The following is a 14,766-nucleotide window of genomic DNA, read 5'->3' as shown; positions in this document are numbered from 1 at the left end:
AAACTTTGCTAATGAAGCATCAACCTATGTGTTTCTGCAAAAGAAACAACAATCAATGAGACATTGCTCATTGGTAGCAATGGCTACTTATGACTCATTGGTACTCCAGTGGTTACCACTGAAAAACTGAAGATCATGTACTTTTTTTTTTTTTTAGAAGACTGAAGCAATGCGTTTTGGTTAGATAATAAATGCTATAGGGAACCCATAGCAGTGCCAGATGATAGAATAACATTAAGCTGACTAAGGATGATGCCTTGAGTATTATGCAGCTATGTTTACATCTGTTCTTGGCCTACAGAAGCTCACTTTTCTCTTTACTTGTCTATTTACTTATTTTAACACAGTTGATGGTTTTATGTCATTCCACTTATATATTCTGGTTTGGCTGTTCTTTCTTCCTTTTTTTTTTTTTAATTTTTCCATGTAGATAGATTGATTGATCTCTAACAGCAGAACCATGACCTAATTCTTTCTAGTGCAGCATGACCGTTAGGTTCAGATTAGTAAACATGGCAGCTACATTTTAAAGTCATCTCCTTTTGTTTCAGCAAGGCTTTAAACGTGGTCTCCTAAAGCATCCTTATATGCAAGCTGGGACAGCCTCTCTAGATGGGTGTACTACTAGACAGATGAAAAATTGGTTGAATGATCATGTTCAAAGGTTACAAGTCTGTACTCTACTGGGTGACTCACTCCAAGTGAAGTTCCCCAGCAACCTACCCTGGGACATACTGTGTTTAATATCTGTATCAGTAACTTGGCAGAGGACACAGAACGGGAGTGACTTGCTCATGGGCAGGGCTTCCATTCAGAGGGCCTTCGATATGCTACAGGCATGGGCCGGTAGAGCTTTGTGAAATTTGACATGGACAAATACTAAGTCCTACATCTGGCATAGAACAAAGGCAGAAGTAGTTCAGCCCAGGGATAGACCGGCTGGGGAGCAGCCTGGATGAAAAGGACCTGAGGGTCTAGGTAGGCAGTGCATGAGTCCACTGCACACGCTGCCAACAACGCAGGATAACAGAATACTGGGCTGTAGCACCAAGAGCCAAGCCTGTAGATAAAGGGAAATTATTCTTTCCCTTTACTCAGCAATCGGACCCTGTAAGAAATGCTCTGTCCACAACAACCTATGCACTACAAGACAGATGTTGATAAATTGCAGCAAAGCTACCAGAGAGCCTACAAATGGTTGGGAGCTGACGCACGTGACTTGTGAGGAGATGCTGAGAGAACTGGGCTTGTCTAGTGGAGAGGAGAGGAAGGGGAGAGGAAGGGGAGAGGAAGGGGAGAGGAAGGGGAGAGGAAGGGGAGAGGAAGGGGAGAGGAAGGGGAGGGGAGATGGTGGGAAGACAGGTTCTGGAAGTTGTTCTCTCATCAGCAATCTGCTCTGAATTCAGTATTAACCCTGCTGAGCTGGGGGCTGTATCAGGTGACCTCCTGAGATCACTTCCAATCTAAACAATTTCGTGGTAACCACTGTGCTAATCAGCAGGCCTCTGTTTTACCCAGTCAAAAAAAAAAAGAAAACAACTTACCAACCAAAACTACAAGCCTGCACTTGTCATTAGGTTGTCTTCTATATTTTGCAACCTCTTCGTATGTTGGGATATCTGCTGTATCATATTGATCACTCTTCTTGCACTCATACATAGATTTGTTTGTTTTTTTATCTTTTCTGCTAAGACGAAAGCTTCTTCTAAAACCAGCTGTAATAAGAACAGGATTTTATCAAAGTAAGATAATAGGTCTTCTCAATGTATTTGAAAATAGTCTCTTCCAAACTCTAGAGGAGTGGTGCATGGAATAAAAAATGGATTATATGTTTAATAAGCCAGGTAATTTGAACAATATTTTCTCACAGTTCCAAACTATATCAGGTGCTTATTTAAACTGCAAAATTAAGATTACCATTAAAATCAGAACAGTTGCAACAACAAGCTGTAAAATATAAATACAATAAGTTGTCAGCATATTTTACATAACTGTAGTGTCTTATACACTAGTTTATATACACACAAGGACATTCATGCAATCTGGACTCTCAAACCACACTTAAGGCATTTCTGTTAAATCACCATAGCACACAGACACCAAATACAACATACAACGGAAACACATCTGGTAGTTGAAAGGGTTAATGAGAATTAACTCCTTGAACAATTTTTTCATGCTGAGCTCCATGTTAGCATTAAAAAAAAAATCACACAAAATCCTTCACAGAGATGTTTAAATGTGAACCCAAACACCATTAGTTAAATTCCAAAATACTATGACACATCATAGACAATATAATACCCATATTATGGATATGTTCGCATGAAATTAAAAGTCAAAATTAATATTCCATTTAATTTGCATTTACAATTGCATCAACAGTGTCACATCTACAGCATCCATCTAGATGACTGGAAATTTCATATAGCTTTTAAGTACTCTCAGAGGAGATAATTGTAGGAATTTTCAGGTAGAACAGCATAAACCCCCCCCTTCTACACTATACGCTAAAAACCAATTTACTTCTTTGTTAAAGATTATCATACAGTTTTTCAAATAAATCCTTTACACTGCATTATATTACATTTTACTGGTATCTCTATGGTACCACTTTTGTTCTAGAGGGAACTACAAGAAGACTGAAAGGGAGGACTGCAAAGTTTATTTAATTATTTGGGGGTAATAAAGTAGAACATAATCTATGTTTAAATACTGGAAAAATCCCACTACCTTTTTTTTTTTTTCCCAGATCATTTCATACGACAGTAATTGTGCAAACTTTTGGTGACCCCAGGTTTTTCAATGATATGTTTTCATAAACTCGTAAAAGCACTTATGTTTAGGTGTTCGAGAAGTAACCACATTACCATTTTTTTCTTCAGAGAAAGTAGCTGGCAAATTCAAGACTTCGTTCTGCAAACATTTAGAACCAGATCTGAAGCAAAATCCTACCAGGTTTAGTTACAGGCTTAGCATTTTGCACATGCACAGCTCCGCTTAGCATAAATCTTTGCAGAACCTGGGTCGCAGACTATGTTAACCACTTTATTTCACTGATGTGAACCCCTGTAACTACGGAATTCACAACACATGCAGACACACAAAAAGGGAAGAAAAATTCCTTTGAGAATACAGTGATACCAATCCATTCATATTCAAAATATGAATAAGTAAAATGAGAATTGATGAAAAGTAGAGCTAGATAGGTATATAAAGACAGGTTAAAGTAACATTAGCAATATAGGCACATTAAGTGGGTTATACATTTCCCAAGTTCTAATCAAAAAGGCTCCAGATTAAAAAAAAAAAAATCAGTTGCCCTAAAAGAAAGCTGAAAATTGTTCTGAATTTTTTTCTATATAAGAATTTTATGAAAAGGAAAAAGCAAGAACTATTTCTTCACCATTTGCTACTAAACAATTGACAGAATATAAAGCTTTGTCACAAAAAAACAGAATCCACATATCTGGAAAAGGTAAAATGCAAGGATGGAGGTCAAATGAAGCTAAGCCAGTTATCTCCATTCAAATTTGGTGTTGAACTTATGAATATTAGGTTGGTGCAAAAATAGTTGGTGCTTTTGTCATTATAAACTGTGACGGTTATTTTGGATTAAACTTCTATTTAACTATGTTCACGTAGAATACCATTTTAAAGTATGAAATACACTCTAATTATTTGTGCTAATAGCTTTATTTTCACTATTTATTCTTTTTTATATTATACTGTCAATTTGAAGATGGAGAAAAAACAAATTCGAGTGATTTTGTTGTAGGAGTTCAAAAGGGGATGTAAAGCAGCAGAAACTGCTAGCCATATCAACCAAGTATTTGGCTGGGTGGCTATCAACAAATGTACAGCTTGATATTGGCTCCAAAGATTCTGTAATGGAAATGAGAGCCTTTAAGATGAGGAGGGTTGCAGACGTCATTCTGCAAAAAATAACAACCAATTAAGGGCCAGTATTGAAGTGGACCCATGCAAAACAACTCGAGAGGTTGCAGAAGAGCACTTCTGCACTTCTTTGGCACAACAAAAGTTATCCATTTCTTGAGCACATGGCGACAGGTGATGAAAAATGGCTTCTATAAGACAACCAGCAGTGTTCTGTGCACTGGCTGGACTGAATGGAAGCACCAAAACACTTCCTCAGGCTGAAGCTGCATCAAAAGATTATGGTCACTGTGTGGTGGTCAGCAAGTGGAATCATCCACTCCAACTTCTTGTATCCTGGCAAAACCATCACAGCAGAGACGTATTGCCAGGAAATTGGCAAAATGCACCAAGAACTGCAACATTCACATCCAACACTTGTCAACTTAAAAAGGATCAGTTCTTCTGCATGACAAAGCCTGACCATATGTCTCACAAATGATTGCAGAAGCTGCAAGAACTGGCCTATGAAACTCTACCTCATCCAGCTTCCTCACCAGGCCTCTCTCCACTGACATTTTGACAACTTTCGGCAAGAGAAGGTTTTTTGTAACCAAGCAGCAACTCAAAATGCCTTTGAGGAATTCATGAGTTCCAGGACTCCAGAATTCTATCCTATCAAAATAAGCAGACCTGCTTCTTGTTGGCAAAAACACGTAGATTATAATGGTTTTTATTTCAATTAATAAATTTTATTCTAAGCTGCGATACATTGCCTTAAAAGTTGATGGCTAGAAACAGTAAATCACACTACTGTGCCACCGACTAGCTGTATCTTAGCACCATTACTTACAGCTTCTTAACCTCAGCTTACATGTCAAATTGCACAATCTTTAGGAAAAACATCCCTTCTACAAAATCTTCATGATCAGTTCAATCTCTGCTGTTAGGCAGAGATCATTTGTAACTTGTTTCTCTTTTCTCCATCCACATTATTCAGATTTCATTACCACACTATAAGGTGGTGGGTTATTTAGGATTTTTCATTCCTTCTTCTATTAAAAAAGAAAAAAAAACCCAGATTTTACTTTTTTTTTAATCAAGAAGGAGAAAAAGAAGAAAATCTTTCAGTGCTGTCTTCAGGCTAGTTTGTCCCCTGTCCATTTTACAAGCTGCATATAAAGCATCATAAAGACTCAGGTGATAAAGTTTCACAGAATCACAGAATAACCAGGTTGGAAGAGACCCACCGGATCACCGAGTCCAACCGTTCCTACCAAATGCTAATATGTGTTTCCTTGACTAAAACATTTAATATTTCTATGACTGAAACTTATAGGTAAAATTAAAAAAGTAATATTGTCCTGTATTTTAAGAAGGCTCAACAAGTTCACCTAGAACTTAGCCATTACAGAAAAGAACAAACGTGAGCCAGAGATACTGGAGATTTCCAGTATGGCCAATTTCTTTGCCGTGTGCTGGTGATGACACTCTGTAAAACTAATGAATATTAAAAATCTGTGATCATTGATTGCTTTGCCACTTTAAGACTACTATCAATTTGAAAGTTATTTCAAGTGCTCTTCAAAGCATATCTGAATAGCCCTATAGAGAAACTCAAGATTAAGCAGCTTTCAAACCCAAGAAAAATGTACAGTACAGAAAGAAAGGATGAGGCTGTTTCAAACATATCCAACATTTTTATGACACTGCTACTGCATTCCTGGAAACATGATTCTCTGCCTCTCACATATGCCATTATATATTCTCACATACGTGGCTTAACTTTACTACGACCTTCAGAAGCTATTTTATGAAGAACGGTTAATACATATCTTCTATTTAACTCTGCATTTATAATTGCATTATATGTCGGGCAGCTATGACTGTGCAAAAAGATCAAGCTGAAGTGCAACAATATCATACGTTGCAAGGAATAAAACCATTTATTAATAAACTAAAAGAATTCTGCTAATGCTTGCATATTTTCAGTTTAGGAAGGATGAAAAAACCTTCATATATTTAAATTCATGATACATTATTAAAAATATAGTGAACGTCACTACAGAAAAAACAAGACCAATACTGACAGGCAATAGTAAAATGAAGTTCCTATGAGACGATTAAGTAAAAGTAAATGCCTATAAAGAACAAAGAGAAAAAGAATTGCCTGCTCAGAATATTTGATAGTATAAACCTCAATGAATATTAAAAGAGCTGCAGGCTATACTGCCTGTGCAATATGGATATCAGCAGAGATTAACCTTAGTTGCCAAGTATGCAGACTATAAAATAAAAGGGGAAAATTCTGTTACTAAAGCAACATAAAATTCTGAACAGTAAGAAGCTTGCACCAGCTCATTGGTTTCAGCTACATGACCAGAAGCCTACGGAACATGCAAACCCATAAAGTACTGCTGGAATGTAAAGGTTTGGTGAAATAAGAACAGTTGTTGGGAAGAAAATATGAAGAACAAATGTTCTTGAACTACAAATGCCTCCACACCTTATTAACACTTCTCAACATGAAACAAAAACCCTAAGACACTACTAACAAACTTAATTAAAGACCAACAATAATGCAAGAGAACCCACTTGCTTCTTTAAGAAAAAGAATGAAAGCAATCCTGGAAGAAAAGTGTGGTTAATATTTTAACCACTAGCAATACACATTTGGTGATCTCAGAACATCATCTTTGCAGTTACCTAGAAAAATCCACTTGGACCTCAAACAGAAATCCAAACTGAGAACAGGCAATGCATGAACCTGTCTCACCCAAAATATTTTTTAGGTGATGCTGATGGTAAAAGCTGTACTTCTTTGGATTTAGCAATATAATTCTAAATAATAGAACAAAATATTGCAGTATGTTGTGTGAATTTAAATCCAAATATGTTCAGGAGTGCAGAAAAGTAATTTCTCAAATTCAGACACATTACACTAACAGGAAATATTCTCATTTGGATTCAGCTATGCTTCATAAACTCACCAGTAAGGCCCCAGAATGTTATAAAGCATTTAGATATGGTTTTGTTCACTTTCATTCACTAAAAAATGTGCTTAAGTATGTGTTTAAACTATGCATATTCTTCACTGAACTGGGTCAAGTCTTGCATAATTTAGAGTGAACAAATGCCGTTTAATTATAAAGACATTTACAAGTATTTTTTGTATTCATATTACTGACAAAAGCAAGTTTGGTACCATGACCATTATCTACGTTTCTATGAATACAATATTTTACTACATATTTCTGGATTCTCCCCCTCAGCCCCCCTAAAATACTGAGGTTTTTTTATCCTGGCATAAACCGTGTATTTCTATTGTTACACAGGAACTGCACAAACGCAGAGCAGACTTCTTAACTCTGCTTGCTTCTGGACTGATTCCCAGCTTGCACATTTAGACAGGGTTAATAAAAATTTAGATTATGTCTGGATTTTTAAGACAAAACTGAGAATAGTAAACAGATTATATTTACTGTATGTTCATAAAGGTTCAAGCAATGTAACTAGAAATTAAGCTTGGCAAAGGCAAACTCCTAACATTCTCCCCTGCAATTCCTCAGGAAATTACTGCAGAAACATTCAATACTGTACTGTGACTTAAATATTAGAATTTGGTAAAAAAAATAATGAAATTTATCAGAATCACTTTAGACGGGACGGTTCGAATTAATAGTGGCAGAAACTTGGACATAAAAGACCTGACTCCAGATGGTACAGACATTCTGTTTTCTGAGAGCTGTCTCTTCTGTTGCTCTTCATGACCACCTCATGCATGTCTAAAGTACATTTCCTTTCAGAGAGGACCAGATGTAGAGAATATCCCGGTTCAAAGATTGAAATACCAACAAACACACAGCTCTAAACCCATAATGACCCATCAAATTGACTGCAAATTCATTAATTGATACTAGAATTGTTGTGGTTAACTTGATGCGATTACATATTATCAAAAGCAGCATGAAACATGATTAGTCATTTTGGTTTTTTAGGAAGTAACTGGGGTACCCATACTTTGAAAACTGCCTCAAGAATTCGGGCACATGCATGATTGACCATACTTCAACTTATCTCATACTAACTGCTCATATGCATGAGTATAACTCCTTCATCAACAGTTACACTCATTCAGATTCTCTTGTTCTGATAACAGGTTACAATGTACAGATAGGCATTTAATTGGGTGCCACTAAAACACACTGAACTTGTTGGTGTGACCCGAACTCTTTAGTGGCAATGTTGTAGGTTTAGTTTTATCAAGAGTTTGTGTTATAATTGCCTAGAAATTCTTAGTTACTTAGTAATCAAGGAGTGTTATAAATATCTACCATCTTTAAAGAACATGCTCATTCAGAAAAACTGAGACACTCAGGATTCATTCCAAAAACCAGTATTGCAAAACACAGGTGGACCTTCAGAATAACTTATTTTCAAAAATCAGACATATTTGTTTTCCCACTTTTCAAGTAAGCAACAGCCAGGAAAAAAGTATCTGAAGGCCTTATATACCCTTGGGATTGAAAGAATATACTCAGATTACGGAAAAACAAAGAAGGTCCTCCTAAGCAGAAAGGTGGATTGTAGCAGTTAGATATGGTCTTCGCTCCCATGGCTGTAACAGAGTGTTTATAAAGTGTCTCTCCTCAGGACTCCTTTACCTTACAGACTACCAGAGTTTTATATCTCACACAGCACACAGGTAAAAGTTTTGTGTCCCCCCTTTAGCTGGACAGCAAGTTTTGTTCAAATTACTACGTGCTAGGCAGTGGCATTTGTCCAGCTGAAAGATTATTTAGGAGAAAAGCAACCCTAAATGTGTCTGAATAGGACTGGGCTCCTAATGTTTTGTGAAACAAGATGACACTGGAGTGCATGAGACAGTTTGAATTACATGTCAGCATATACGAAGGAATGATAACATCATCTTTCAAAAGCCTACCTGCTTGATCTTAAGAGGATAATTTTTCATGGGTGATTCTTAGGAAAAAACTCCAAAGAACCAAATTCCCAAACAAAATAGCTAGCCATTCACAACCAGTGAACATAGTTGTGTTTTTACCAAAAAAAATGATCCTAATCTTAGACAAGTCCTATTTTTTCCCTTTTGTTCTGTCTTCCAGCTCTCATCTCTGACATTTCACTTCCAACAGCACACACTCAGCATGAGAAGGCAAAGGTACCATCTCTGGCACTCCAATGTGTGGAAACTCTTGAGAGATAATCCATTGGATGCGCTGTACAGTGGTTCTCCAATAATTTTTGTAAAGTTTTGCCGAAATAAACTACACTCCATCTTGATTTTTTATTCTTTCTGTCTGGGACAACAGTAGCTTCTTCTGTAAGACATCTCCCTCTTAGATGATGGAGCCTTTTTTGTAACTGTAGATCAAAGTGTTTCAGTGAAAGGGCTACAGAACCAAGGTGAATTTTGTTTTGCCACCTTCATTCTCAAATAAAGCATCAATGCAGTAAGATCTGATTGCTAAACCATGATAGTCTGATCTTGAGTATTCATGCAATCTCTATTTGCATATAGAAAGAAAAAATGGTGTGAAAGAGGAGGTCTTTTCTGTTTCAGTAAGAAGATTTGATAAAGAAAATGCAGTTCATCTGGAATCTCATCCAAAGTATCATTTTCCATGCATACTCTCAATACAATTACAATTCAACATCAATTTAGTTTATTAACTCACAATAGTAAGAAGTTTATTTTCAGCATGATCAGATGACTGTTAGTTCCACAAAGACACAATGAAATTATACCACACTAAGGTTTCAGAAAGAAGTCAAAGTTCTTTCAATTATATAGTTTGTGTGTTCCTGATGTAGTTTATATACCACATTTAAAAACAGTATAGTGCAATATGAAAACCATCTCTAATTTACAGTACTGGTCTAGGGTATTTCAGTGAGCCCAATCGTTTGGATGCACTAAAGCACTCTGACAAGTTTTTGTTTCTTCCCACTGTTCTTGTAGTATAGGGATAAAAGCCTTGGGAAAACAGCTAGTTGCCACTCTGCTCCAGCCAGCAATTCTGGACAGTTGAATAAATATTTTTACATAGCTTTTAAAATGGCAGAAATTAAAAAGTTGAAACATATCATGGAATATTCACCTTTTTTAAATGTTACTTCTGTTTGAAATTTGGAATCTTGAAGCTGAAGCCAAAGGACTCCTTCCCCTCCTCTTCCCCTCTCCCCGCAATGATACAGAGAGCTCAGACAAGCTTTAAAACTAAATCTAAGCTATTGAGTTATTATGACTTATTTTGTAACATGGAAAACGAAACAATGCCTGCAAGTTTGCTCTGTACTGTTGCTGAATCTTCCCAAAGTTGTTAGACATACATGTACAAAGAAAGAAAGTGTAGGGAAAACTTAGATAAAAATCTTGAAAACATGTTTTCAAAGACTGAGTCAAAGTTTTCACAACATAGTAACCATTTTGTTTCATTAAACACATTGCATATTTAATGTACTTTAGAAGTCAGTATTTTTCCCAAATTTATATGTATTTTTTATTTTGACTTAAAAACCAAACCAGTATTTTGGTTTAACCTGATAAAGACATACACTACATAAACCCTTTATGTCAAATCCAATGAGCCATTTTTCAAATCTTAATATTCATGCTTTTTTTCATGCAAAGTAAGGACATTTATATGCATATTACCCCCAAAAGCAAAGTGGACACAGTAGTTCCAGGAGAAAGAAGCTGAAAAAAAAGGAAGAAATTGTCTTTTGTAACCAATTGCTCACCTAGATAGGATCCACTGTTGTGACCAGCAGATTCAGCATCTTCTGGACGAAGGGTAAAAGCATACAGATAAGAGCCAAGAAATAAAGCAGAATAGTTAGAAGCCCAGCAAAAAAATACAGAAGAAATTACTTTAAAAATGACAACTGTATAAAGCATAGCATTAAAAAGCCTTCCGTAAGCTATTTTCTTAAAAACATAAACCAACGTTTATTGCTCTATATTGCAGCTGGAAGTATTCTGGAATTCTGCTGCATGCAAACTGATCTTTTTACCTTTTCAAGCAAAAATTGTGATGACAGCAAACATTCTGAAAAGAATTCTAACACTGTATTATTCACACTTTATCAGTTAATAGAAAATATGATACCACTTAAAAGAAAGGAAAATGTATTTGATATAAATCAAGCTTTTTTCGTAAATTATACATTATCAGACTTTAGCTTTAAGTTTTGGCTCACTGGATTAGACAGAAAGGTTTTTGATCAAAAACACATCCTCTCATTTGATACAAAATAGCTATAATGTATATTTTTACATGCCAGAGGCCCTTTGATCAAAAATATGAGCTACAATTTCTAATGCCTTTATAAACAAAGGCCTCTCAAGTTAAAAAAAAAATTACAAGAGATCAGCTGCTATTACTTCAACATATGCTGCATGCAAAACAGCAACTGGCTACACTCAGTAAGGATAATACTACATAGATGAACTTTCTACCATCTCAGAGATACACTTCATCAGCATTAATTAGAAATGCAAGACCTCTCATGGCCATGTAACTAAGTCAGAACAATCTCTTTCCAACCCAGCCCACCCAAGTTTTACTCATTTTATTTTATGGCGCTATTGTTCTAGACATATCTTCCAAAAGTTCAAGAGGAGTAGAGAAAGCAGTGTAAAACAATAGTTCAAATTATTGATGTTTATATGAAGTAACCAGGAATATTCTGGTATTTTTATCTACCTAAAAAAATATATTTATTCAGTGTATTTGGTAGCAATATAAAAGCATTGTATGTATAACATCTTTTAGAAACATTGGACTGTATTCAATTTAACTCTAAACACATGTTCTCTAAATAAAATTATTGGGCTATGCAGGGAAACTTTTGTACATGTACCTTCAATTTCCTCTGAGAAGCACAAAGGAAAAATAGGAAAGGAAATCATTAAGTGGAGTGAAAACATAACTTAAGAAAGAAAAGTTAAATCGAAGAAGAAAAATGCACCTACCACACTCAATCGCTTCCTCATCTTAGAACAGCCAAAAAAACAAAGTATTATTGTTTAATACTTCATAAGTAGGAAAAAATTTAGCTCTGCAAGCTACTCTAAAATCCTCTTGATAGCACCTATTATATTGAGGCATACAACAACATACCAGCACTAAGTTTAACTTAAATATTTAAATACAGTCAGTTAGAAAAGGATGCAAAAAGACACTGAAATACAACATGCGCTTTACATTTCCTATATGAGAATCTTCCACTATTCATTTGGTAGAAATGACCTTGCTCAGTTGTCAAGGAAGATCTTTTTGATACTAAAGGTACAGTTTGTTAATTCCATTTAATCAAGCCTTAACCTAGAATTTCTAAGAATCGCTACCATGAACGTGATCTCTATTTTTCTGCACTTAGAGTAACTGCTGTTACTGCCCTCAAAGCTGGGTTTTGGAGAGGGCTTTTTTGTGGGCTTTTTTTTTTTGGTGTATCTATAGTTGTAGCTGAAAAACTGCTGAAACAATTTATATACTCTGTGATTTTTTTCTCTGACATTACCCTAATAAAATGGTTTACTTAAGACTTTCTGCTTATCTATTATAAACCAATAAATTTTTCCTCCTTGACAGTGAAAATCATACAATCATCTTTGGGCTTCTACAGAAAAGCAACATATACAATGAATTTTTGTTCACGGAAATGTTATATTCTAAGACCCAGATTTATACAGAGATTTTACAATCTAAGTATCATTCAAATTTCCTTTGGAATCTGGATAAACATGCCTAATATATAAATATTTCAAAGTATTTCCATGAAGCATTATTTTCTTCAAAATGTGAATAAATTAAAGAGATATTTTAAAATCTTTCATGTGTAACTGATGTATCAAACAAAGGTAAGGTCAGAACTCTCCTGCCTATTTGATTACATAAAAGAGCTTTTCCCATTTCATGCCATGAAATGGATACAAGAGGTCATTTCTGCCAGGGGAAGAATAGTGTTTTCAGAATAATTTCTTCATACCTTTTTCCTGAGGACTTATGTTTTAAAAAATGAATTTGGATGACTTCTCTGAATCCTATTTAAAGATTATTTCTACATTTGAGGTGACCTTATGGTTTTAGTAGGCTGGAAATTCCTCTAAGGTGAGCACTGCTTCATTGACCACATCTGGTGCCTTAAAAGAGTGCCAACAGTTTTGTGGGTTGAGAGTGATAGAACTGCATCCTTTTTACTCTCCTGACCTTAAAAGCTCTCAATTCTTGAAGTGACAAATGCCCTAAAGACGGACTGAGCATGGCAGGCTGGCTTCGACATAAAATTTCTTTCTCCTCCTCTGTGCTGAGAAACCTCTTACACTTCCCGATACGTATGGCAAGTTTTTCTGTATTTCTTTCCATGACTTTCAACATGTCACAAATACATCTCCTCAAAAAGCTCACTAATGCTCAAAACCAGTTCATGTAAATACATATAAAAAGTCTCCTGAATTCAACAAAGCTATTTCACTTAACTAGTGACTGTGCATTTTGAAATATTCTATTTGGTATTTTATCATTGGCAACAGACAGTTCCTCATCTATAAGCATGAAAGACTGGACCAGGAGAAGAAGAGGTCTGTATGTACACACAAGTATACACTCACTCAATCCTGACTATAGACCTTCAGAGGATACCTGCAAGCGTGGGAGTTACAGCAGCACAGCTGAGAACAGCTGAAGGGAACACAGGCTTCTGGGCTACCCCTGCTAGGAAAGGGAACAGTCTTACCCATTTGTGCTATAAATTAAAGATGTTAGGATTCCCAAGTGAGCCAGCTGATGCCAGATACTTCATGCCAAATATCGACAAGCTGAGGTTTAATGCCAACAAAGTGGAGAAGGTTTGAGCTTTTAGTGTTTTGTTAAAAATCTTCCTTAACACTGCTCTTGGCTTTCTTGGGCTACACCTAAGGTTGAACATAACACCCTCTAATAAAAAGATGTAGGAAACAAGTGGTTCTTCATAGCTTCATGCAACTATGAAAATCATCGTGTAGATCCCAATTTGAACTTTACCAGGAATTTTACTGGGACTATTGCCTGTCACTAGTAAAGTCAGAGGTTACTATTGTGATTCACCACTAACTAACACAGCTCTGTGTGTATGAAGCAGTTGTATGCACGCAGCAGATACGTGCAGATACATGCCTGAAGTCTCAAAGTTTAGAGACATGGAAAATTGGAGTAGATCTTCTCAGGCCAATATAGTTTTACTAAATCAAAGAGGGGCTAGAAAGGAAATAGATAGTGTTTATCTGAACAGAAGAAATAAGAGACCAGAAGAAGACGGAGAGCAAAGAAGAGAAAATCTGATGGGAAGCAGCAAAATAAAAGCAATGAACAAAAAAAAATCCTAACCCTAAACCCATAAGGCAACATGGAGCAAAAAAAACACTGAGAAAAGAAGAAATACAGTCAAATAAATGTAGTGTGCTAAGAAGGGAGAGGAAGTAATAGAGAAAATAGTCATGAAACAGGCTCAAGAAACAACAACAAAGCAGAAACAGGAAACACAAACACAATGGAAGCTTAGGAATTAAGTGTTTTTATTCATTTTAGAAAGATTTCAGTGTAGCCAATATGCTAAACTTTAACTACACAAACCAGTATCACATACACTGTATTTCTGTATGTATTTTAACTTGAATATACTTAGATATCTGCGGGGGCCTCACTTAAATTATACTACTTATGAAGCTCAAAACCAGGGCAATTCCAGGAACTTTCTCAACTCTGCAACACTGCAGCACCAGATTAGAAGCTTTAACTTTTGCTGAGTTTCTTTCAACAATCTTTCCTTCAAAGAATCTTATTTAAATGTTTCTCAGTCTAATGTTAGATTCAACAGCACTGTTGT

At 35.8% G+C, this 14,766-nt stretch overlaps 1 protein-coding gene across 3 annotated transcripts in view; it reads right to left on the bottom strand.

The window, feature by feature from the left end:
- MPP7 (MAGUK p55 scaffold protein 7) overlaps positions 1 to 14,766 on the bottom strand; it is a 152,767-nt gene that overhangs the window by 12,290 nt on the left and 125,711 nt on the right. For 2 of the 3 annotated variants that reach the window (XM_069859439.1, XM_069859438.1), the window contains 2 exons: positions 10,642 to 10,680; positions 1,545 to 1,715 (listed from right to left, as the gene is read on the bottom strand). In XM_069859439.1, the coding sequence (XP_069715540.1) occupies positions 1,545 to 1,715; positions 10,642 to 10,680 (210 nt within the window). The remainder of the gene's footprint in view (positions 1 to 1,544; positions 1,716 to 10,641; positions 10,681 to 14,766) is intronic. The other variant, XM_069859440.1, reaches the window with a different exon arrangement.

Source organism: Phaenicophaeus curvirostris, chromosome 6, assembly GCF_032191515.1.
Source record: "Phaenicophaeus curvirostris isolate KB17595 chromosome 6, BPBGC_Pcur_1.0, whole genome shotgun sequence".
In the NCBI taxonomy this organism is placed as follows: Eukaryota; Metazoa; Chordata; class Aves; order Cuculiformes; family Cuculidae; genus Phaenicophaeus; species Phaenicophaeus curvirostris.
This window is presented reverse-complemented; position numbering and strand designations above follow the sequence as displayed.